General features: G+C 32.7%; 1 protein-coding gene across 1 annotated transcript; it reads left to right on the forward strand.

The window, feature by feature from the left end:
* On the forward strand, positions 1–26,955 carry LOC134723097 (uncharacterized). The gene is made up of 3 exons (XM_063586736.1): positions 1–61; positions 18,604–25,135; positions 25,244–26,955. Exons 2-3 carry the CDS (start codon positions 18,607–18,609, stop codon positions 26,953–26,955), a joined length of 8,241 nt encoding a protein of 2,746 aa, XP_063442806.1. The 5' UTR covers positions 1–61; positions 18,604–18,606.
* The last annotated feature ends 425 nt before the right edge of the window (positions 26,956–27,380 follow it).

Genomic DNA, 27,380 nt, shown 5'->3' on the forward strand with positions numbered 1-27,380 from the left:
GGTTCGAAATACAAAAAAAAAACAGAAGAAGATAAAGTGCAAACAAACTAAGTTACAATTGGTAGGTTATTCGCTGTGTTGACCTTATAGGTAAACAAGATGGGAAAAAAACGCCATTTGTTTGTATTTTTACAACAAGTAAAAAAGTTTACCTATATATATGTGAATTTGGAGCTGGAATTTGGCACAAAAAAATATAGTTTTGGCTCATGAGATACATCTAATTACCAATTATATTTTATAAGAAACATTGAAGAGAGTTTGTGTTATTTTTTAGACTGAAGTACACAAAAATAAAAAACATGCCTGACTTTAGTTTTTCAAGAAGGAGAAATGAGAAAACGGGTAAACATTGATTAAGGGGGATTAACTGTTAAAGCTGAGATAAAATCCCCAAAATTTGATAAAAAAAAAGCACAATTAAAAGTTTTAAGAAAAATAAAATATAATTAATAGTTAAGCTAAGCTAGGTTTGCAGTGGCCAGCATATCCATTGGGTAAAGATGTATACTGCCCCCTTTTTATACACCTGTTTACAGTACATAGGGGAAAAAGCCTTTATTCTCCACTATTTTAAGGCAAACCATATCACTGACAGTATACCAATTTGGTATACTGTCAGTGATATGGTTTGCCTTAAAATAGTGTCAAAATTGGTATACTGTCAGTGATATGGTTTGCCTTAAAATAGTGTCACTGACAGTATACCAATTTGGTATACTGTCAGTGATATGGTTTGCCTTAAAATAGTGGAGAATAAAGGCTTTTTCCCCTGGAGAAGAATCCCAATTTGAAAAAAATGACTTGAAATTATTCCAAAATAGACAACTTTTTCCCAAACACTGAAAAACACTCCTTTAAACATATTTCATGTCTAAATGACTACAAGTGCTTATTTGAGGGTCTATTTATGTATCAAAAGGGGTCTTATTTCACTCTTGAAAGGGGGTCTGTAAATTGAAGTTTCAGTCAAATTCATGGTTTATTATAACTTTCCCTATTTGAAGAAAATTACGCATATTTTCCCAATAAAAAAGGGTAGAGGTTACATTTTGAAAAAAGCCAACAATATCACTGACCGTTGTCTGTCTGACTGTTGTCAACATGTCAAACATGAACTAGAAAACACCTTAACTGATTTGTATGAAACTTAAGGGAATTATTTATATATATTGATGTGAGCTCCCTTTCCATTTGCATAAATTTAAGATTTTATCGTTTAAGAAATAATTCATGGAAGCCATAGATTGTTGGAAACTTACACATGGCCTGGGCCGTGATATTCGAATTTTATCCTGAGCGTTAGTGAGGGATAAAATAAACAAATATCACAGCCCAGGCCATGTTTAAATTTCCAACAATCTATGGCTTCCATGAATTATTTCAATTCTAATAGGACAAATACAGTCATTAAAAAACTGAAGCGAGGGTGGGTATGCCGTGTGTGTGGCTGTTCATTTTTACTCCCTGTTAGATAAAGCTCAACTTTTTTTTATAAATATGTAGCTTGCATAGGTTATTTTGTGAATAACTGCTTGAAAAAATCTTTCTAACTCTTTAAATTCTCAAACCCAACATTGTCAATTTTTAATTTACATGTTTTTTTCTCTTAAGCTACTGTAAAATCCAAAGTTGACATTTTGTAACTAAGGAGCTGTCAAGTTGTCTTGCTGAAATAAGTAAATATGCGAATAATGCAATAGAATAAAAATAAAACAAAACCTACCTCAAAATATCAGTTTTAATACAATAGCATACGAAAACTTTCAATTTTAGCGGTTTCATTTGTATGACCTCATGTTTTGAAATGACTTAACCCTTTCAACGCTACACAAAAAAATAGAAAAATGGCTGCTACTGCTGCATATTTTTTGTGTTCATTCATTAGAACAGTATATTCCTTTTCAGACTGCTGTATCTTTTTTATCATAAGAGATACAGACAAAGTTATTGCATGAAAAATGCTCAGGAGAGTATGAACTGTAATGTAAGCCAGTTATTTCAGTAAATTTTTTATCAGGCTACCTGCATTTTCAGGTAATTAACAGGTAAAAGGTGTAATTTATTACATTTGTGTTGAAATTTGAATAAAAACTACTTTTAATCTTCATCTATTTTGTTGTTTTATCTGCCATATAGTAAAGCAGACACAAATTTCTTGAATCTGTAGCGTATTGCACCAGACACAAAGAATTATGTAATCATGGCACAAATCAGTGGCTCTGTCCTCAAAATTTTCAGTCAACCTCCATTTTCCCACCTTTTTAGCTCACCTGGCCTAAAAGGCCAAGTGAGCTTTTCTCATCACTTCTCGTCTGTCGTCCATCGTCGTTAACTTTTACAAAAATCTTCTCCTCTGAAACTACTGGGCCAAATTAAACCAAACTTGGCCACAATCATCATTGATGTATCAAGTTTAAAAAAATGTGTCCGTTGACCCGTCCAACCAACCAAGAAGGCTGCCATGGCTAAAAATAGAACATAGGGGTAAAATGCAATTTTTGGCTTATTACTCAAAAACCAAAGCATTGAGAGCAAATCTGACATGGGGCAAAAATGTTCATTAGGTCAAAATCTATCAGCCCTGAAATTTTAAGATGAATGGGACAACCCGTTGTTGGGTTGCTGCCCCTGAATTGGTAATTTTAAGGAAATTTTGCAGTTTTTTATCTTGAATATTACTATAGATAAAGATAAACTGTAAACAGCAAAAATGATCAGCAAAGTAAGATCTACAAATAAGTTACTATGACCAAAATTGTCAATTGACCCCTTAAGGTAATCGGGTAACTGGTTTTTCCAGTATAATGCCCCTGAATTGATGATTTTAAAGAAATTTTGCAGTTTTTGGTTATTCTCTTGAATATCATTATAGATACAGATAAACTGTTAATAGCAAAAATGTTAAGCAAAGTAAGATCTACAAATAAGTCAATTTGACCAAAATTGTCAATTGACCCCTTAAGGAGTTATTGCCCTTTAAAGACTTTTTTCACAATTTGTTCATCATGTTGTCTTACTTTAAAAAGTCTTCTCCTTTGAAACTACTGTATCAATTTCAGCCAAACTTAGGCTAAATGAGTTTCAGAGTAGCTAGTATAAATTTTATATTTTATTTCCTTGTATGTCAAGAAACATAGCTCCTCTGGCTAAAAAAGAACATAGGAGGAAATGATTTTTTAGCTCACCTGGCCTAAAAGGCCAAGTGAGCTTTTCCCATCACTTGGCGTGCGTCCGTTATCTGTCGTCCGTCGTCCGGCGTTAACTTTTACAAAAATCTTCTCCTCTGAAACTACTGAACCAATTCAAACCAAACTTCATCTGATTGATTCCTAGGGTATCTAGAATAAAGTTATGATTTAATTCCTATTTCATCAAAAAACATGGCCGCCATGGCTAAAAATAGAACATAGGGGTAAAATGCCGTTTTTGGCTTATAACTAAAAAAAACAAAGCATTTAGAGCAAATCTGACATGGGGTTAAATTGTTTATGAGGTGAAGATCTATCTGCCCTGAAATTTTCAGACAAATCAGACAATCCATTGTTAGGTTGCTGCCCCTAAATTGGTAATTTTTTTTTGGTTATTATCTTAAATATTACTATAGATGGATATAAACTTTAAACAGCAGTAATGTTCAGCAAAGTAAGATTTACAAATAAGTCAACATGACCAAAATGGTCAGTTGACCCCTTTAGGAGTTATTGCCCTTTGTAGTCAATTTTTAACAATTTTTCGTAATCTCCATGATCTTTTACAAAAATCTTCTCCTCTGAAACTGCTGAGCCAAATAAATCCAAACTTGGCCACAATCATCATTGATGTATCCAGTTTTAAATTGTGTTTTTTGACCTGGCCAACCAAACAAGATGGCTGCAACGGCTGTAATAGAACATGGAGGTTAAATGCAGTTTTTGGTTTTTTCTCAAAAACCAAAGCATTTAGAGCAAATCTGACAAGGAGTAACATTGTTTATCTGGTCAAGATCTATCTGCCATAAAAATTTTAAGATGAATGGGACAACCCGTTGTTGGGTTGCTGCCCCTGAATTGGTTATTTTAAGGAAATTTTGCTGTTTTTGGATATTATGTTGAATATTATTATGGATAGAGATAAACTATAAACAGCAAAAATGTCCAGCAAAGTAAGATTTAGAAATAATTCAACAGGACCAAAATTTAAGTTGACCCCTTTAGGAGTTATTGCCCTTTATAGTCAATTTTTAACCATTTTTCGTAAATCTTAGTTAACTTTTATAAAAATCTTCTCTAAAACTACTGGGCCAAATTTTACCAAACATAGCAAGAATCATAATTAGGCTATCTAGTTTAAAAATTGTGTTTTGTGATCGGGCATACCAACCAAGATGGCTGCTACGGCTAAAAATAGAACATAGGGGTAAAAAGCGTTTTTGGCTTGTAACTCAAACACCAAAGCATTTAGAGCAAATCTGACAGGGGTAAAAGTGTTTATCTGGTTAAGATCTATCAGCCCTGAAATTTTTAGATGAATTGGACAACTCGTTGTTAGGTTGCTGCCCCTAAATTGGTAATTTTAAGGAAATTTTGCTGTTTTGGGTTATTATCTTGAATATTATTATTGATAGAGATAAACTGTAAACAGCAATAATGTACAGCAATTTAAGACTAAAAAATAAGTCAAAATGACCAAAATTGTCAATTGACCCCATAAGAAGTTATTGTCCTTTCTAATCAATTTTTAACAATTTTCATAAAATTTGTAAATTTTTACTAACATTTTCCACTGAAACTACACGGACAAGTTCATTATAGATAGAGATAATTATAAGCAGCAAGAATGTTCAGTAAAGTAAGATGTACAAACACATCACAATCACCTAAACACGAATTTGTCATGAACTGTCTGCTTCCTTTGTTTAATTCACATATACCAAGGTGAGCGACACAGGCTCTTTAGAGCCTCTATTTTTTTTTGCTTTTGAAGAAAATAGGACGATTCAAAGAACATTTAAATAAATTGAAAAGCCAAAATAATCATTGATGAGAGATTTCACCAAAAAAATTAAGGTGAGCGATTCAGGCTCTTGAGAGCCTCTTGTTTGTATTCTTTTAAAAAATCTTCTCCTCTGAAACTACATGGCCAAATTTAACCAAACCTGGCCACAATTTTCATTGTGGTATATAGTTTTAAAATGTGTCCCATGACCCCCGCCTACCAAACAAAATGGCCGAAATGGATAAAATTAGAACATAGTGGTAAAATTCAGTTTTTGATTTATATCTTGGAAACTAAGACATAAAGGGCAAATCTTACAGGATTTAAATGTCCATCAGAACAAGATCTATCCCCTCTCAAATTTTCAGATGAATCTGACAACTCGTTGGGTTGCTGCCCTAAAACTGGTTATTTTAAGGAAATTTTGCAGTTTTTGGTTATTATATTGAATACTATTATAGATAGAGATAAACTGTAAACAGCAATAATGTTCAGCAAAGTAAGATCTACAAATAAGTCAACATGATCAAAATTGTTAGAGGACCCCTTAAGGAGTTATTGCCCTTTATAGTCAATATTGAACAACTTTTCATAATTTTTGTAACTTGTACAAAAATTTTCTTTTCTTAAACTATTGGCCAAATTTAACCAAACTTGACCACAATTATTATTAGGGTATCTATTTAAAAAAAAGGGTCTAATGACCCCACCTACCAACCAAGATGACTGACATCAGTAAATACAGTAACAGGTGAGCCACACAGGCTCTTGAGAGTCTCTAGTTTTTTAGTGGTATGAGTTAACATTGGTACGGGATAACTATAATTCGATAAAACACAAAAAGTACATGGCTCCTACACTTGTAACCAGGATTGGCTATTTTTAAAGTTGAGTGACTTCAGATTATTACTATCCAGCTGTACCAGGGTTGCCAAAAATGCTTGAGACTCACGCATGTTCATGCTTTTTTGTGACAGTATCCTTGGATCTATTTTTTCCTCTTTGATCTTTTCAATTTGGGCCAAATCTAACGCATTTGCTTAATGAAAATTTGGCAGAACTACTATGGCAACGTATCCCTCTGACAGAGCATTCTACTCTTTGATTCGTAAATCTCAGTAATCTTTTACAAAAATCTTCTCCTCTGAAACTGCCGGGCCAAATTAAACCAAACTTGGCCACAATCATCATTGGGGTATCTAGTTTAAAAATTGTGTCAGGTGACCTGACCATCCAACAAAGATGGCTGCCACAGCTAAAAATAGAACCTACTAGGGGTATAATGCACTCAAAAACCAAAGCATTTAGAGCAAATCTGATGAAGTAAAATTGATTATCAGGTCAAGATCTATCTGCCATGAAATTTTCAGATGAATCAGACAACCTGTTGTTGGGTTGCTGCCCCTGAATTTGTAATTTTAAGGAAATTTTGCTGTTTTTGGTTATTATCTTGAATATTATTATTGATAGAGATAAACTGTTAACAGTAATAATGTTCAGCAAAGTAATATTTACAAATAAGTCAACATGACTGAAATGGTCAGTTGACCACTTTAGGAGTTATTGTCCTTCATTGTCATTTTTTAACTATTTTTTGTAAATCTTAGTAATCTTTTACAAAAATCTTCTCCTCTGAAACTACTGGGCCAAATTAAACCAAACTTGGCCACAATCATCATTGGGGTATCTAGTTTAAAAAATGTGTGGGGTGACCAGGCCAACTAACCAAGATTGCCACCAGGGCTAAAAATAGAACATAGAGGTAAAATTCAGTTTTTTGGCTTATAGCATTTAAAGCAGATCTGACAAGTCAAATTGTTTATCAGGTGAAGATCTATCTGCCCTGAAATTTTCAGATCTATCCAACAACCAGTTGTTGGTTTACTGCCCCTGAATTAGTAATTTTAAGGAAATTTGCCTGTTTTTGGTTATGATCTTGAATATTATAATAGATAGAGATAAACTGTAAAGCAATAAATGTCGGAAAAGTAAGATCTACAAATAAGTCAACACAATCGAAATGGTCAGTTGCCCCCTTTAGGAGTTATTGCCCTTTATAGTCAATTTTTAACCATTTTTCGTAAATCTTAGTTATCTTTTACAAAAATATTCTCCTCTGAAACTACTGGGCCAAGTTCATTATAGATAAAGATAATTTTAAGCAGCAAGAATGTTCAGTAAAGTAAGATTTACAAACACATCACCATCACTAAAACACAATTTTGTCATGAATCCATCTGCGTCCTTTGTTTAAGGTGGTACCCAACACTTTCACTAAAATTAATTTGGCTCGTTTAATTTTCATAAAATTTTGTCAATGTATTTACTTTGACCCTTTAACCCTTTCCTCCATTGAAATTTTTTTTTTGCATACTTGATTGGCATAGAATTTTTTTGATAAAATGCTGAACTTATTCTTTAAAGTATTTTTTTTTTTTAACTTTTGATTTTTTTATTTCCAACAATTACAACATATACATGATATACATACAATATAATACATATAAGATAAATACAATGTCATTTTCATAAATAAATCTTAATTGGAAATATTTTACATTTTCTATAGAAAAGATAAAGAAAAATAAAAAAATAAAAAAATAAAATTAAATAAAATAAAGAAATAAAGAAATAAAGAAATAAAGAAGGAAAAATAAAAAACAAAAAACAAAAAAACAAAAACAACACTCAAAAGGATTATCCAGTTACATCCCTATCTTTATTTTTAATATCACATAATTATGTTGAAAATTATTTTTTTTTATATTTACGAGACATATTTCTTTCGTAACAGCCATCAACACTGATCAAGTACATAACATGGCAATTATATTTTCTTTAATAAAGATTATAATTAAGTAGTCCTAAGTAATTGTAACAACAACAAAAAAGACATTAGTCAGTATACAATAATAGTTTTTCAAAAACATTCCATACATTGTCAAATTCAGTTATCTTTTTATTTTTTACAGCTATCATACTCTCTAATTTATACATATCTTTCAGTTTTATTATAACTGCTTGCAATGAGAGATTCTTTTTAAAGCATCTAGAATTATACATATATTGTTTAATATAAAGAAAAATCATGTTATATGGGTTGTTGGGAAATATCTTGGATAAGTCTCCAAAAAGAAAGTTTAATTTATTCATTGGGAGACTTATTCCACCGGAAAGGAACCAGTTATCAACATCCTGTAGAAAATCTTGTACAGTATTGCAATTCCAAAATAGGTGTTCTATAGACTCATTATCTGATTTACAAAATGTACACAAAGGATCATCAGTCAATTTTATTTTTACTAAATACTGATTTGTGGCAATAATGCAATGGTTAATCCTATATTGCAGCCACTGTAATTTACTATTTTTAGTAACAGCAAAAGGCAGTCTGAAAATCTTTTTCCAGTTCAGGTTCTGTTCACCTAAAATTTTAACCCACTTAAGCTGTCCAGTAGGAATAACATTATTTCTTGTCAGTACAGAATACATATCTTTTGATCCTTTACAATGTTTTAAAAATATTTGTAGACATGATGGTATAAAAGGACAAACTAATTTGTAAGATCCTTTAGGGAAAGATTTTGATGCCTCTTTCACTGCCGAAATAACACTGTTAAATTTAAGAAAATCTGTGTTAATGTTATATTTTTGATTAAATTGGTCAAATGAAATATACAATCCATTTTGGTCAACTATATCATTTACAAATCTAATACCACTTTTGAACCAATCTTGATAAATTACTGATTTATGACCAATCTTAATATTATTGTTTAGCCATAGTGGATTTGATAAAAATGAATCATAAGTAAAATTTCTTTCTTTTTGAATAATCATTTCCCAGGATCTTAGTACATCTTTCCAAAAATGGTTGTTAACTGTCATATACAGTTGTCTAATATAATCAACACCACAACTAAACAACTTTCTTTTATCTATGTTTGACATGAAAATATTTTGCCATTTACTATCTCTCTGCAAAATCCTCCTAATCCATGTGGATTTAAGTGCTGTAATGAACATATTCAAATCAAGCATTTTCAAACCACCCTCCAAGTAATCTTTGATTAGAATATCCTTCTTAACTCTATGTATAGGTGAGTTCCATATGTATGAATAAATAAGTTCATTTATTCTCTTAATAATATCATCTGAAGGATTTGGCAGAGAGATAATGAGATGGTTTACAATAGGCAAGACTAGAGTTTTAATCACAGTTATTCTCCCTATAACAGTTAGATTCCTTTTAGACCACTGATTTAAAGTATTTTTAATCTGTACAATTCTTTCAGAATAATTTATCTTAACAATTTTTTCAAGATCTACATCAAAATTAATTCCTAGTAATTTAAAAGAAGTTTCACCCCAGGACAGATTTCTGTTAGGACATAAAGTATCTGTACTATATTTTTTGCTCCCAAACCAAATAACTTGTGTTTTTGTGAAGTTAATATTCAGTCCAGATATTTTTGCAAACCAATCTAATTCTAATAATGATTCTTGTAAAGATTTTTCACTCCCATCCAAAATCAAAGAGGTGTCATCAGCAAATTGTGACAATTTATGCTCAACCCGTGTGACCTCTATGCCACTAATGTCGCTATTTCCCCTTATTTTCAATGCCAGAATCTCAACACATAAAATAAAAAGATATGGAGACAAGGGGTCCCCTTGTCTACAACCTCTTCCAATAGTAAAAAAATCTGAAAGGTTCCCCCCCTGGATGACAGCAGAGTTGATATTATTGTAAAAAACTTTAACCCAATTGATGATAGATTCGCCAAAATTGAAAAATTTCAAAACATTTATCAAAAAATCCCATGATATTGAATCGAAAGCTTTTTCGAAATCAATCAAAAGTAATAACCCTGGTATTTCATGTTCCTCTGTGTACTGTAATATATCATAAATGAGTCTTATATTTTCCCCAATATACCTTCCACTAATAAAACCAGTCTGATCAAAATTTATCAGTTTATCAAGGACACTCTTAAATCTGTTTGCAATAGCTGCTGATCCAATTTTATACACAGTATTTAGTAAAGATATAGGGCGCCAGTTTTTTAAAAAGTGGCGGGGTTTATTCCCTTTTGGCAAACAAGTAATAATTCCTTGTTTTTGTGTAACAGATAGTTCCCCTGTTTTTTCACCATAATTTAAAGAATTTACAATAAAAATTTGAAGATCCTTCCAAAAAAATTTATAGAACTCTGCTGAAAAACCATCCGTTCCAGGAGTTTTGTTGTTTTTCATTTTTTTTAATGCTTCTCCAGCTTCTTTAACAGTAATTGTACCTTCCAAGTTTTCTTTTTCCAGAGACGAAAGTATAGGAACATTTAAATTTTTCAAGTCTTTTTTAAGATCACTTAAAGTACTTTTAGTATCCCTTTTTTTATAAAGATTGTCATAAAAATATTTAACTTCATTCAAAATATCTTTTTGTTTTGTTATAATTTCCCCATTTTCTTTCTCTACTTTGGGAATAATTTTACTCATAAAATTTCGTGATTCTAATCCACAGAAATAATTAGTAGGTTTTTCCCCTTCCTGTATCCATTGGACACGGGATCTTACTAATTTCCCTTTCAATTTTTGTGTTCGTAAACTTTCAAGCTCATGTTTTTTTGCTTCTAATGCATTAATGGAATGTTCATCAACTCTTTCCTCTAATTGAGTTATTTCATTTCGAAGATTTATTTCCCTTTTTTCATCTTGCTTTTTTTTATAGCTTGAATATGAAATTGTCTTCCCCCTAATTTCCATAAGAAGAGTCTCAAGCAAAAGCTGACAGTTAATTCTAAAATGAATGTCTGTATTGTCTATTTTGTCAATATTTTCCATATTATAAACTAAAGCACAATATTGTTTTTTCACTTCCTGAATTTTTTGCTTAATAGTATTTATATAGTCTATATCATATAATAAAGAGTTGTTAAACTTCCACAAACCTTTTCCCCTAATGAAAGGGTTAAATTCTAAATCTAGCAAAATCATAGAGTGATCTGACCGATAGCTTGGAAGTACATTACAATTTTTTAGACTGTTTAAAAAGTTTTCAGTGAGAAGAAAAAAGTCTAATCTAGCCTGTTTAAAAGGATATCTTTTCCTCCAAGTGTATCGCTGTACATCTGGAAAAAGTTCTCTATACGGGTCTATCAAATTTCTTTCTTCAATAAATTCCAATACTTTTTCCCTAGCTTTGGGATTGTTAATATTCACATAGTTGCAATAATCTATACCTGGGTTTTGGACAAGATTGAAATCACCACAAATAACAAAGTATTCATTTTCAAAATCATCAATAACAGACATAATATTAGAAAAAAAATCAGGATTGTCTGTATTTGGTCCGTATAGACATACAAGAGTTATCTTTCTATTTTCTACAAGAATATCTAAAATTAAATAGTTTCCATTTATATCTTTTTTTTCTTTCAACACTTTGCATTCAAAATTATTATTGAACAAAATAGCTACACCTCTAGAGTTTGAGCTAACAGATGAAAAATAACACTCATAACCCCACATAGATCTCACTATGTTTTCTATATCATTTGTAAAATGAGTATCCTGAATACAATATATATTACAGTTCTTTGACTTCAGCATATCAAATACGTCTCTTCTTTTTAATGTGTTACGGAGGCCTTGACAATTAACAGACAAAATCTTTAATGAACTCATTGATAGAAAAAAGTTTGCATCCAAATTACATCAAGTAGTTGAATGAAAGAAATAAATATAATTTTCCAATAATGATGTAAACATAGAAAAGTAATCAGAATGGGGATGTCAAACAGGATAATTTTCAAAGGAGTGTTTAAAAATAAACGAAAAAAAATAGAACAATAAATGAGAAAAAGTTCTAAAAAATATTCAATGGATTGAATATGACAATTGCGATAAAGCATTTTCATAATTAGTTTTTACAGAATAATATCTTTACATTAACATTTGCCATAAGTGTCACTTATAATTGTAATTGTGAGAAGTATATATTTACATGTTCAATTATAAGAATAATAGAAATAAGTGACTCAAGGGAGATAACAAAAAATACAAGTTAAGTCACATGAAACATTATAAATGTAATGATTGTATATGCTTAGGTTTTAAGTATACTAATTTTACCATAAAGTTTCTATATAATATAAATTATCATCAATATTTCTTATTATTATAAAATAGTAATGTATAAACATAATCTACAGCAGAAATACTTGGACATATTGATTCAAGGGAGATAATACAAAATTAAAAAAAAACCAAACAAAATACAACAACATTGAGTCACATTCAAAATAGGTAGTTAAACTATTTCTTATTTCTAGATATAAATTTTTATAATTTTACAGTTACTATTTAAGGTGTCAAAATGAGTACTTGAAAAAACATTTTCTATTAATTTCAGTTAAAACCAAGAATTTCAATACATTTTGTCTATTTTCTGTTTTGTAACCTTGTCCTTATATTATCAAATAAGTTAAACTTCAGTTGTAAACCATCTTCCATTCTACCATATACTCCAGAGTTGTAAAACCATACAGATTCAAAACAGTTCATGTCTCTCAGTTTACTAATCAGCTGCATGTTTCTCCAGGTAACGTCGTCACTAATGCGTACTTTGTTATTCAAGTTTTTTCTCTCTACCATCACTTTTCTTTTCACATCGCTATTGAAAAGTCTAACTATCATTGGTTTTGGTCCAGGTTTGTCTGATGGTAAGCGGTGGATTGCAACAACATCCCTCTCTTCAAGGTGAACATTCAGATCCCTTCTCACAGTTTCTATAAAGTCTGATCTCAAAATCTGATCCTCACGTCTAGGAAAGTTCATGACTTTGATGTTGTTTTTCCTAGAATATTGTTCATTATAGTTTGCACTAGTTAATGCCTCTTGGTTCATTCTGGTTGAATCCTCTAAGCCTTTTTTGTTTTTAATAACTACATCTCTGGTTTGGTCAATTTGTTTTTTAAGTTCTTCATTTTCTATTGATAAGGCTTCAAACTTGTTTTGCATCTCTTGCATTTCTTTCTGTACTGTTGTTAATTTAGTGTTAAGTTTCTTATCCATCGTTGATTCAAATCTTTGAAATAGTTTGGTCACAATAGAGGTAACAATTATTTCTAAATCATGTGTTCTTACAAGATCTTTTGTTAGTATGTCAAGATCATCTTTTTTGGTTATCCCCTGAAGGTTTGTTTTGATTTCATCAAGGTCCTTTTGTAGACTATTTAATCCACTAGTGTCCATGCTATTGTCTGACTCACTAGACAACTCTGAATGAGTTCTTTTAGGTAATTTAGGTTGTGTTCTAGCTTTTGTTTTATCTAAATCCTTTCTGGCTGACAATAGTGTTTGAACAGTATTAGTGTTAGTAGATTTCTTTTCCTTAGGATTTTGTCCAGTTTTATTACTTGGTAAAGAATTGCCTCCAGGCATAATGTTGTTTGTCAATTTAACTGCTCACAATAGAAAATCAATAATTCAACTCTAAAGATCCAAAAGAAAATTCTTTAGAAGCTCATAGGTAGGTAATTCCACATCAAATTTCTTCAAAACAAATATATTAAGAATCCAAATTCACTTCTTCATCCTTTGGTATTGTTTTTAATTACTGGCACTTTGAAAAAATAACTATATTCTGCAAAAACTGAGGAGCTGATTTTTATGGTGTTAACAGCTCGGCGGCCATATTTCCCCCTCTTCTTTAAAGTATTAAGGCATTGCGAAAAACAACTATTTCATTAAATAAATTTAAGTCAGATATTCCTATGATATTCCTTTTCATATTGGATACAAACTTTATTAAGTCAACTGCAGACACTTTGTACTCAAAGTGTTTCAACTGAGGTACTACACAGGCGTCAAAAGGCGTCATTATGGAGTAAGGGGGGTGGCGTCAAAAGGCGTCATTATGGAGGAAAGGGTTAACAAAAATATAAAAATGTCAAAAATTTTGAACCAACCGTTTTGTCAGAAAAATTACACTGGTTATATAGCAGTTAGACAAACACCAATTTTGATCATTGAGAAGCTTATTATTCCCTTTACAACACAACGTCATTTAAATGTTTACCTGATTTTACAGAGTTATCTCCCTGTAGTGTTAGGTACCACCTTAATATTCACATAGACCAAGGTGAGTGACACAGGCTCTTTAGAGCCTCTAGTTTTCATTATCACGCTTTCATATTCTGTTTAATGGTAGCATTTGCAAACAATAAATTTTGAACCCTGCTTAGAATTTTAATTTGGGTTTTTATTGGCCTATGTGTTAAAATTATGTAAATTCAACTTTAATAACTCAAGAAATTATTTGAATATGAAATAATTTTAAATTCTGGAAAATTGATAAGAAATGTATGGTGAAAACTGGGTTAGCCACATGAGCATGGTTAAGGTTCAAGGTGCTCTCACTGATATTTAAGTATGAACTAACTAACCCTCCTTAAACATATTTTTCAGAGTTCAAAATTATTCGATACTCAAATAATTTCTTGTTTTTTATGCTCTATGTCTCTTTAACAACAAATCATCAATATGTCAGAGCAATCACTGATTAAAGAAACCAGTTTTAATGTTTTAGATTCCATTCTATAAAGGAGCCACTTCAGATGTCCAAAAAAACTCATTATAGGTGCAAAAAGGACTGTTCCTCAGACCATATTTCATTTTTGTCCTCCATGCGTTGTGGGAGACTAGAAAAAATACCAGGCGTCTGTCTGTCTGTTTATGCAGTCTTGTTGGTGCTCTTGCAGTTACAATTCTTGCCAATTTTTTTAAAACTTATACTCTAGCTTAATATCAACAATATATCAGACAAGTTCTAAAATGGTGGAAAATTGACTTTTTTAAAAAGAATTATTTCTCTTAGAAATATTATTGAAAATTGCATTGTAAGCGCACTCGTTGGTACATTTCATGTCAAATTTAAAAAAAAAACCTTGTATTATAGTTTAAAACCAGCAATATCCTAGACTAGTTTGAAATGTTGGAGGATCAATTTATTTTTTAAAGAGTTGTGTCCCTTGGAACTATTGAATTTATAAAAATGGCTTCATACACTCTCACAGGTACAATTTTTGTCTGATTTTTATTGTCGAGCCTTCGACTTTAGTCGAAAAAGCGAGACATAGCAATCCTACATTCCGTCGGCGTCTGCGTCGTCGGCGGCGTCAACAAATATTCACTCTGTGGTTAAAGTTTTTGAAATTTTAATAACATTCTTAAACTAAACTGGATTTCTACCAAACTTGGACAGAAGCTTGTTTATGTTCATAACATAGTGTGCAGAAGTAAATTTTGTGAAAATAGAATTCCATTTTTTCCGTATTTTACTTATAAATGGACTTAGTTTTTCTGCCAGGAAACATTACATTCACTCTGTGGTTAAAGTTTTTGAAATTTTAATAACTTTCTTAAACTATACTGTATTTGTACCAAACTTATACAGAAGCTTGTTTATGATCATAAGATAGTATCAAGAAGGAAATTTTGGAAAAAATAAAATTCCATTTTTTCCATATTTTACTTTAAAATGGACTTAGTTTTTCTGCCAGGAAACAACATTCACTCTGTGGTTAAAGTTTTTGAAATTTTAATAACTTTCTTAAAACTATCCTGGGTTTGTACCAAACTTAGACAATAGCTTGTTTATGATCATAACATAGTATCCAGAAGTAAATTTTGTTAACAAATAAATCCATTTTTTTGTGCATTTTACTTTTAAATGGACTTAGATTTTCTGCAAGAAAACAACGCATTCACTCTGTGGTTAAAGTTTTAAAAATTTTAATAACTTTCTTATACTATTTTGGACCTGTACCAAACTTGGACAGAAGCTTGCTTATGATCAAAAGCTAGTATCTATAAGAAAATTTTGTAAAAAATTTTGTACCTGTGTATCTGTATTTTACTTATAAATGGACTTAGTTTTTCTTCCAGTTTACGTTACAGACAGTCTGCAGTTAAAGTTTTCAAAACATATTGTATTTTTACCAAACTTGGACAGAAGCTTCTTAGAATCATAAGATAGTATCAAGAGGAATATTTTTATTGATTTTATTCCTCTTTTGTTGAGCCTGCAATTAACAGCATAAATAGGCGAGACACTGGGTTCCGCGGAACCCTTAAGAATTTTTAAACTTATACTATAGGTTATTATATGCAATATCTCGGAGAAATTTTAAAATGGTGGACGATCAACTTTTTAGCTCACCTGGCCCGAAGGGCCAAGTGAGCTTTTCTCATCACTTGGCGTCCGTCGTCCGTCGTCGTCCGTCGTCGTCCGTCGTCCGTCGTCGTCGTCGTCCGTCGTCGTTAACTTTTACAAAAATCTTCTCCTCTGAAACTACTGGGCCAAATCAAACCAAACTTGGCCACAATCATCATTGGGGTATCTAGTTTAAAAAATGTGTGGCGTGACCCGGTCAACCAACCAAGATGGCCGCCACGGCTAAAAATAGAACATAGGGGTAAAATGCAGTTTTTGGCTTATAACTCAAAAACCAAAGCATTTAGAGCAAATCTGACATGGGGTAAAAATGTTTATCAGGTCAAGATCTATCTGCCCTGAAATTTTCAGATGAATCGGTCAATCGGTTGTTGGGTTACTGCCCCTGAATTGGTAATTTTGAAGAAATTTTGCTGTTTTTGGTTATTATCTTGAATATTATTATAGTTAGAGATAAACTGTAAACAGCAATAATGTTCAGCAAAGTAAGATCTACAAATAAGTCAACATGACCAAAATGGTCAGTTGACCCGTTTAGGAGTTATTGCCCTTTATAGTCAATTTTTAACCATTTTTCGTTAATTTAAGTAATCTTTTACAAAAATCTTCTCCTCTGAAACTACTTGGCCAAATTAATCCAAAATTGGCCACAATCATCTTTGGGGTATCTTGTTTAAAAAATGTGTGGCGTGACCTGGTCAACCAACCAAGATGGCCGCCACGGCTAAAAATAGAACAAAGGGGTAAAATGCAGTTTTTGGCTTATAACTCAAAAACCAAAGCATTTTGAGGAAATCTGACATGGGATAAAAATGTTTATCAGGTCAAGATCTATCTGCCCTAAAATTTTCAGATGAATCGGTCAATCGGTTGTTGGGTTGCTGCCCCTGAATTGGTAATTTTGAGGAAATTTTGCTGTTTTTGGTTATTATCTTGAATATTATTATAGATAGAGATAAACTGTAAACAGCAATAATGTTCAGCAAAGTAAGATCTACAAATAAGTCAACATGACCAAAATGGTCAGTTGACCTGTTTAGGAGTAATTGCCCTTTATAGTCAATTTTTAACCAATTTTTCGTAAATTAAAGTAATCTTTTACAAAAATCTTCTCCTCTGAAACTACTGGGCCAAATTAATCCAAACTTGGCCACAATCATCTTTGGGGTATCTAGTTAAAAAAATGTGTGGCGTGACCTGGTCAACCAACCAAGATGGCCGCCACCGCTAAAAATAGAACATAGGGGTAAAATGCAGTTTTTGGCTTATAACTCAAAAACCAAAGCATTTTGAGGAAATCTGACATGGGATAAAAATGTTTATCAGGTCAAGAACTATCTGCCCTGAAATTTTCAGATGAATCGGTCAATTGGTTGTTGGGTTGCTGCCCCTGAATTGGTAATTTTGAGGAAATTTTGCTGTTTTTGGTTATTATCTTGAATATTATTATAGATAGAGATAAATTGTAAACAGCAATAATGTTCAGCAAAGTAAGATCTACAAATAAGTCAACATGACCAAAATGGTCAGTTGACCCCTTTAGGAGTTATTGCCCTTTATAGTCAATCTTTAACCATTTTTCATAAATCTAAGTAATCTTTTACAAAATCTCCACTGAAACTACTAGGCCACAATCATCTTTGGGGTATCTAGTTTGAAAAATGTGTCCGATGACCTGGCCATTCAACCAAGATGGCCGCCACAGCTAAAATAGAACATAGGGGTAAAATGCAGTTTTTTTGCTTATAACTATGAAACCAAAGCATCTAGAGCAAATCTGACAAGAAGTTAAATTGTTAATCAAGTCAATATCTATCTGCCCTGAATTTTTCAGATGAATTGGACAACTGGTTGTTGGGTTGCTGCCCTCCAATTGGTAATTTTTAAAGAAATTTTGCCGTTTTTGGTTATCTTGAATACTATTATAGATAGCGATAAACTGTAAACAGCAATAATGTTCAGCAAAGTAAGATCTACAAATAAGTCAACATGACCTAAATGGTCAATTGACCCCTTAAGGAGTTATTGCCCTTTATAGTCAATTTTTAACAATTTTCATTAATTTGGTAAATTTATGTAAATTTTTACCAAATATAGTTCTCTGTTACTAATGGGCAAAGTTCATGATAGATATAATTGTAAGAAGCAAAATCGTTCAGTAAAGTAAGAATTTCAAACACATCACCATCACCAAAATACAATTTTGTCATGAATCCATTTGTGTCCTTTGTTTAATATGCACATAGACCAAGGTGAGCGACACAGGCTCTTTAGAGCCTCTAGTTTTAAAATGTGATATGCTCTTTGAAACATTAGAGGGACATTAGCTCTCTTCTGTTATTCTGTTGTTTCATTATTGATAAGTAATTTATATTGTTTCATTTCAGATTATGTACAGACCCGGAGGTTTTGACAGAAGAGAATGTCCTGAGCCACCACATTTGCTTTTACAACAGAACAGATTCCAGATATTGAATGCTCAGAATCAACAGAATTGTACATCTCCAGTGCTATATAAACAGACTGGAAATACAAACATGGACCAAGTTCAAGGTCACAATACCAATGTCAACATAATACAGAACCAAGGTCAAGGATGCAGTCCAAGTGCACAGATTATTAGATGTAGGAGAATGCTATGTCAGACTCAAGAATTCTATTATATGTTTCCATCCCCTCGGAGATCATCCATTAGTAACCATCCTAGTGGCTGTAGAACTATGGCACAAAGAAGACTTATGCATCAAAGGCTGGACTCCAGTAACACAGGAAATTCAAATCAACATTTAATGATTGATAATGAAGAAAACTATATGCAAAATAGCATGTTACCTAGAAACATATTTAATAATCCACATACCAACTTGTCCATAGATAACAATGCTATTTGTGGGAAGCAGCAACTTGTACAAGAGTTTGAATCTAGTGATAGGTCATGCAGTCAAGTCATAAATGGAGGTATTGGAGGAGAACAGCAGGCAAGACTGTCCATGTCCCAGTCTCGTGTGGCTCTGTCAGATTTCATCAACAATAATTCTATAGATATTGATCAAAGTTTTAATGGCTTAGATGATCATTCCTACAGTCGTAAAAATACAGACAATTTTTCATATGAAGATGAGAATCATACTAATGCAGCTTACTATACAAACTGCCAAAGAGATAGCTCCTCCGAAAGACTGAAAGTACTGCAGACAAATTCTGCTTCTTATGAAGGTCAAAGATTTCAAAACTCTAATGTATGTCCATTTCAAAGGAATCAATGTGCCAATTCATTGAGAATAGACAGAAATTCTAATGGCAATCCCACTGTTAGTACAGATAGGTCAGGAAAACAGTCTGCATTAAATCCTGATGTAGAATCCAAACTAGTCAAACAACATCTGAGGAATAAAATTGAACAACAAGCATCACTGAATCATGTGGTAAAGTCCAAATTGGTCAAACAGTCTACATTGTTACAGTTAGCATTAAGAGATATGATAAACAAAGAAAAAGAAAAAGAGAAAACTCATATTGAGGCTGCCAAAAATAAAAAGAACTTTAGAATTGAAGGCTCTGCAATTACCATGATTACTGAAGCTAAACAACCTGACAAAACATCACAGACAAAAGATAAAAGTAAACATTTGGAAAGTGTGGTTGATAAAACAGAATCAAATATATTATGCTCTTCAACTTCATCTGGTGAATCTGTGGAATGTATGAATGCAGATAAAAGAAATAATTCTGAAAATGAACCAATGGAGAAAAAGAACTTCACTATTTCTGCCAATGTTCCAACTGTAGAAAGCAAAATAATTGTAGATAATGCAAAAATGGTTACTAGGAGTTCAAGAATAAGTGAAAACCAAAACAAAGCAACATGTCATCAGCAAGTTAATGTAAAGTCATCATCAGAATGTGCGAGTGAAGGTCAAGTTAGGACTCAGACAGCACAAAGTTCGGAGAGTGAAGGTCAAGTAAGGACTCAAACAGCACAAAGTTCAGAGAGTGAAGGTCAAGTAAGGACTCAAACAGCACAAATTTCAGAGAGTGAAGGTCAAGTAAGGACTCAAACAGCACAAAGTGCAGAGGCATCTTATAATCTGGCATTAAAACAGTGGCAAAAACAGAATTTGTGTAAAACTAAAACTTCGCACTTACAGAAAACAAATACTGTTAATCAATACCACCAGACACACCAACAATTGAAAACGCAGAATTCTGGAAGAAGCATAGAAATGGACTCCTCAAATACAAAGAATTGTGATCCATCCCTTGAGGCACTTGAACAGAATTCTGTCAGATCTATGAATATCCACTCAAATACAAAGAACTGTGATCCACGCCTTGAGGCCCAGAAACAGAATTCTATCAATTCTATGAATATCCACTCCTCAAATGCAAAGAATTGTAATCCAAGCCTTGAAGTTCAGAAACAGAATTCTGCAAGTTCTATTAATATCCACTCAAATACAAAGATTTGTGATCCACGTCTTGAAGCACAGAATCAGAATTTTGCCAATTCTATGAATATCCACTCAAAAACAAAGAACTGTGACCCACATCTTGAAGCACAGAAACAGAATTCTGTAAATTCTATGAATATTCACTCAAATTCAAAGAATTGTGATCCACGTCTAGAAGCACAGAAACAGAGTTCTGCCAATTCTGTGAATATCCAATCAAATACAAAGAATTTTGATCCACGCCTTGAGGCTCGTAAACAGAGTTCTGCCAATTCTATGAATATCCACCCAAATACAAAAAATTGTGATCCACGCCTTGAGGCAAGTAAACAGAGTTCTGCCAGATCTATATATATCCTCTCAAATACAAAGAATCATGATCCACATCTTGAAGCTCAGAAACAGAATTCAGCCAATTCTATGAATATCCACTCAAAAACAAAGAATCGTGATCCACGCCTTGAAGCATGTAAACAGAATCCTACAATAAGTAATGACTCACTAAATACAAACAGCTTCTATCAAAATGCTGAAATATGTACAACAAATGACTATGGATACACACACAGCACACCTCTGCTTCACTATGGATACACACACAGCACACCTCTGCTTCACTATGGATACACACACAGCACACCTCTGCTTCATGACAGAAAGAATGTAGATTGTAATGTAAGTCTTGATAAGTTACAAAGTATAAATCCAGAATGTCCAAGAAAAAATCCATGTAGAGAAAATGAAAGTTCTGAGAACTCCTGTCACAACAGAAAAGAGGTATCCTCTAAAGATACAGGATTCAGACAGGCTCTTGTAGATGTTGTTAAAGCTATGTTTGACTTGAGGAGGAATAAACACTTTAAGGAAAAGATCATTGCAGGAAGTGAAACAGATAAAGCAAGCAACAATGACAAGAAGCTTGATGGACAAAACTTGAACCAAACCATTTCAGCACACAAGGGTGATTACGAGCTTGATAGACAATCAAGAAACCAGCCTGATAAATTAAGCATAGAGGAGTACAAGCTTGCCAGACAAACAGTGAATCAGCAGATTAAACCAAACAAAGCTGAGAGCAAACAGGTTGCAGAAACAAGGAACCAGGCCAAATCATTTGAAACCTACGATAATTCCCAAAATGGAAGAGTTAAACTTATAAACTGTCAAAGAAGTTCAAACTTTTCGACAAAGACAAATCCTGTTCTGAGCAAAACTGTAAAAAATACTGAAGTAGCAAATAAAAGGCCTACCTCTCTTGAAGCGACTAAATCCAGTGAAAAGTCTGCCTCTCTTGAAGCGACTAAATCCAGTGAAAAGTCTGCCTCTCTTGAAACGACTAAATCCAGTGAAAAGTCTGCCTCTCTTGAAACATCTAAATCCATTAAGGATAAACCTTTTTCGTGCATTTCCAATGCTAATGATAGAAACATTTTTACCTGTGTATTTGACACTGACAGCACAAGGACTAGTTGTGATAATAGAGATGACATTGAAAACGATGATTTCATGGATGAGAACAAACATCACGAAGAATACAGGAAAACATCTGACTTGCTTGAAAAATCTTACTCCTGTCAAACTCCAGACAAATTAAATGAAAAATCTAACTCACATGGAACTGACAAAATTAGTGAATATGGTTTATTTTCCAGTGAAAATTCTGAAGATGATAGATGGCTGCCAGATAAGAAAGAGTCTGTTAAAGAAAACTATGAAGATGGACCAAAAAAGTCTGAAGATAAATGTTTAATTTTACAAAAGGATCTTCGGAGTACATCAGTTTCAGATAACAAGGAAAGGAATTCTGACAGCGAAGGTTCCAACAATATAACAGAGAAAACAGGTGTACATGGTAACATTAACTGCAAGACTCCATCGCCTTCAAAAATGTCACCAAAAATTCAATCCACTGGTAAAGATTTTAGTTTCTTAGAACTAGGATATTGTCCCCTAGCTTTACCTCTTGGTTGCTATGCCTACGAAGAGGATGCAGACAGAGAGGAGAACAATAACGACTCTCCCAAAAGACTAGAATTTGACCCTGACATTGTAGCCACAAATAAACACATGAGAAAGCTTTGTGATGAGAAATACAACCATGACAACACAGAGATTCTGACACCATGGGTTATAAGATATCTGGATGAAATCCCAAAACCAACAATTCGTAGAGAATTTTTAGATAAGATGGACTTAGAATTGAATGAGAACGAAACTAACCATCATCATATATTACAAGCTTCTATAGCTTCTCCTGAAAACAATGATAGTGGGGAAGAGGATATACAAACTGTCTACAGGGAATCACCACTGATTATTCCATTGGAAACTCACTATGTGAAAGATACTATAAAAACGCATCAGATAAGATCAACACTGGCTAGTTCATTGGACGATACACTGTCAGATATAAATTCCATTCCAATTTCTGATGACACACCATTGATAATCCCATCAGACAGTCACTATGTGAAAGATACTATAAAAACTCATCAGATAAGATCAATTCTGAATTGTTCATTGGATGATACACTGTCGGATTTAAATTCCATTCCAGTTTCTGATGACGAATGTGATTGGTCATTGGGGGAGTCTGAAGATGATAGCAGTACAGACAACTACAGTGAAAGAGTACCAGGAGACTATAGTGAAAGGGTACCAGGAGATAATAGTGATGGGGAACCAGGTGAAAGTGACCAAAATGAGGATAAAACAGACAGTGCAGTGGAAAAGTCGACTTATTCAAAGAAAAGTTTACAATGTGAGTTTGGTCCTGAAAGTAGTGATAATAGTCCAAATGTAAATATTACTACCGGAAATCAAGTTTTGATTGACAGGTCAAATACAGAAGGGACTGATTACACAAAGAATGAAAACCATGGACATTTGTTGCAAAGAGGAACTCTTCTGACAAATATTCCTGTTGACAATAAAGCCAAAAACTCTGAAAAGGATAGTTCATTGAATTTTAAGATTCAAAATGAAAATGTTTTACTGCATAAAGATGCAAACTTTCATGAGAAAACTGATAATAAGAAGGAAGAGTATTATATAGGTGTCACATCTATGAAGATTAACAGTCAAAAAGAAAAAGATGAGATATCAAATATTGTTGCTAATTCAGATAATTTAGAAGATGTAGCTAAGGGAGACAACTTGTTAACTGAAGGAAAGACAAAATTGTCCAGTTTATTAGAGACCAAAGTGACAGATGCTGCTAGTGGTTCTACTCTGTCAACTAAAAAAACAAGGACCAATAAACGTTCTTCTCCAACAGAAAATCAGCTGTTCCAGGAAGCAATGAACTTTTTATGTAGTGGAAAAATTAAAGATAATAATGAGAAAATTATAGATTGTTTCTCAAATTCTTCAATACGAACCAGGCAAATGTCTTCTAATATTGTTAAAGATGTTGAACAAGGGGAGGCTAGAAAGAAAAAACAAAAAAAATCAAGTTCAGTTGAAAAAGATATTGTGCATGCAGACAATGTGAAGAAAAATGTGGCAAGAAATGTGAAGAAATGTGGCAAGCCTTCAAAGGTCAAAGAATTAAAAGAGAAACAAAAAACTATTTTAGACAATTTAAAATCACAAAAAGAGATTATCAGTTTAGAGAAAAAGCAGGAAGAAAATTGTGAAAATTGTGATGGCATTGAGGAAACAAAAGATAATTTTGATCCAAAGACAAAAAATGCAGAATTGAATAAAGAAGTAACAAATGGTTCTAGAGACAGAAACTACTTGATAGAAGATATTGAAAAACAGAAAGAAGATAAGTTTGATAACTCTTTTGTTGTAATGCCAGTTAATAAAAAGTCAAAATGTTCTTTGAATAGACCTGACATTTCTATGGATGTGTTATCAAGCGAACAGAAAGATCTTCCACTTAAAAGACAGGGTATATCTCCAGAAGAATCAGAAGCTTTGACGGGCCTTTTAACTTTAGGAGAAAGTTGTAAGAGTGTAGAGACCCAGACTTTATACAACACAGACCTAAAAAACAGGACTTTACTGAACAGCTCATGTGAGGTTAAATCTAATACTAACCGCAGCAGTGATGATATTATACAGACAAGCGAACTAGAAAATGAAATTGACCAACGCATAAATAAGTTACTAGATGATGTTAGAGGTAAACAGTTAAATGGTGATAAAAGTGGGGCTAATGAAAAGAATAAGGGAAAAAGCAAGTCGAGGGGAAATAGTCTATATCATAAAAAGTCGAGGGGAAATAGTCTATATCATAAAACAGAAGAGCGAGAACTAAATCTCAAAGACAACAAAAAAGGTGAAAGTGAAGAAAACCTTGAAGGCAATAAAAAGGACAAGAAAGAAGAAAATGGTGATGTTTGTAAAAGAGATAAGGAATTACAAAATCTTGAAGATGATCAAAAGGACAAACAAGTACAAAATGAGGAATTTGATAGAAAGGACAAAGAATTACAAAATCCTGATGGTGATCAAAAAGGTAAACAAGATGATAAAAAGGACAAACTAGATGATAAAAAGGACAAATTAGATGATAAAAAGGACAAATTAGATGATAAAAAGGACAAACAAGAACAATATATTGAAGGTGTTCAACAGGACAGACAAGAACAAAATCTTGAGGGCAATAAAAAGAACAACAAGCAAGAACAAAATATTGGATGTGATCAAAAGGACAAGCAAGAACAAATTAGTATGGAGAATGAACATGAAAAAAATCTTAAAAGTGATATAAGTGATGGGCTAGAACAGAGCAGTAAAGAAGAACATGATCATCATCCTCCTTTGCCTATTCTTATTGCGGCAGCTACTGAAAATGACCGATCTGTTCCTATTGATACTACTGTGCAGAGTGGATCAACAGGGGAACAGTCAGTTACAGCTTCAGATCATACCCAAAGTCCTGGCTCTAATGAATATCTAGAAAATAGTGATAGTGATACAATACCATTGGTGGTAAAAACAGTAGTGGAAGAAAAGACTCCAGGAAAATGGTTAATTCCTATATTAGAACGACTGAATATTGACATTTCTAAAGGACGACTCGTTGTTACAAAGACTGCACAGAAACTTTGTATTAAGACTGGGACATTGATTAAATCTACGTGTTCATATTCCAGTCAAACCTCAGTTGTTCAAGGAACAGAAGAGAGGAATACAATCAACAGTCCAATTGATGAACAAAAGTCTAGTTTCCATGACAGTGATAGTCAAAATCATGATGATGAGCTGGATATTGAGAATGTAAATAGTTCAATAACAAAAAGTATAAAGAGAAAGAAAGGTCAAAATTTAAGTGATAATTCTATGGAGCTAAGATCTCAAGGAACAACAAATACCAAGAAATGGAAAAAGTTGAAAGATGGTGAAGATACGTCAGTACCAAGAATCACAAGAAACAGAGCATTGCAAGTTAAAAAAAAACCGACAATAAACCTTCCAAATAAAAATGGAAATTTGATAAAGAAAAAAACTTCAGGGAAAAAAGTTAAAGAAACTGTTGTAATGTGTCCAGAATTAAATGATATTTCTATGGAAAATAATATTAATCAAAGTAAAGAATCCTTGTGTCACAAAAAAACAGATTCTTCAAATAAAAAGAGTAAGGGTATAAAAGGAACAAAAAGAAAACTTGAGTTTGATGTTAGAGAAGATGAAACAAATGAGAACAAAGAGGATATTTGTGATAACATGGATGAAAATCAAATGATAACTAAACCACCAGAAACAAAAAAGAAGAAAATACCAAAATGCAGGAAAATGCTGAATAAAAGTAGTACTAAGGAAGAAAAGTCAACTGAAAATATAAGTCCTGCAGCAGAATTACCTGAACAGATGAACAATTTAGGTGATGATGTGGTCTCAGAACTTGATAACCAGAAAGAGTCAGAAAATGGCAAAAAGCAAAAGGTTAAAAAAAATATTATGAAAAAATCATCTAAAAAATTATTGAAGTCTCTATCCACACCTAAAACTAAGTCGTTAAAAGCCATATCAGGTGCAAAATCTAAGAAGAAAACATTGGCAAATGGTAACAAGGTTTGTTTCCGCTTAGTGACTGAACCCTCAGAGCAGAAGATTGTTCGACTAAAGGCTGAGGCACTAAAGAAGTTATATGCTACAAAGATCTGTGCCTATTGTAAACAAACGGTTCCAAGCAGGCAGTTTAAACACCATGTGAAGATCCACCACCCATACAGATGTGCTAAATGTGGACTACTTTTCTCAAACAAGGTAATAATAATTTCACTTTATTACTTGAATATATGTAATGAAGTGGGTACATGTGTATGTGCATGAGATTACACCATACACAGAAAAGAACGAAAAAAACATATATAAGAAAATGTGGTTAAGTGCCAATGACACAACTCTCAATATAAGTCACAGTATGTAAAAGTAAACCATTATAGTTCAAAGTACGATCTTGAACACAGAGCCTTGACTCACACCAAACAGCAAGCTATAAAGGGCCACAAAAATGACTAGTGTAAAACCATTCAAATGAGAAAACCAACAGTCTAGTCTATATAAAAACGAGAAACAAGAAACACTTATGAACCACATGAAAAAACAATCGGGCAAAAATATCCATGAAATATAGACTTCAACTGTAACGTTCAACCCTTTGTCACTGCTGTTGGTCTAAGCAGTTCATCTATATAATGATGGCTTGTCTGTCAACTTTGAAGTGTGAGTTCAAATCTAACTTGTGGCTTTGTGTT

The sequence above is a fragment of the Mytilus trossulus genome, chromosome 6, assembly GCF_036588685.1.
Source record: "Mytilus trossulus isolate FHL-02 chromosome 6, PNRI_Mtr1.1.1.hap1, whole genome shotgun sequence".
NCBI lineage: Eukaryota > Metazoa > Mollusca > Bivalvia > Mytilida > Mytilidae > Mytilus > Mytilus trossulus.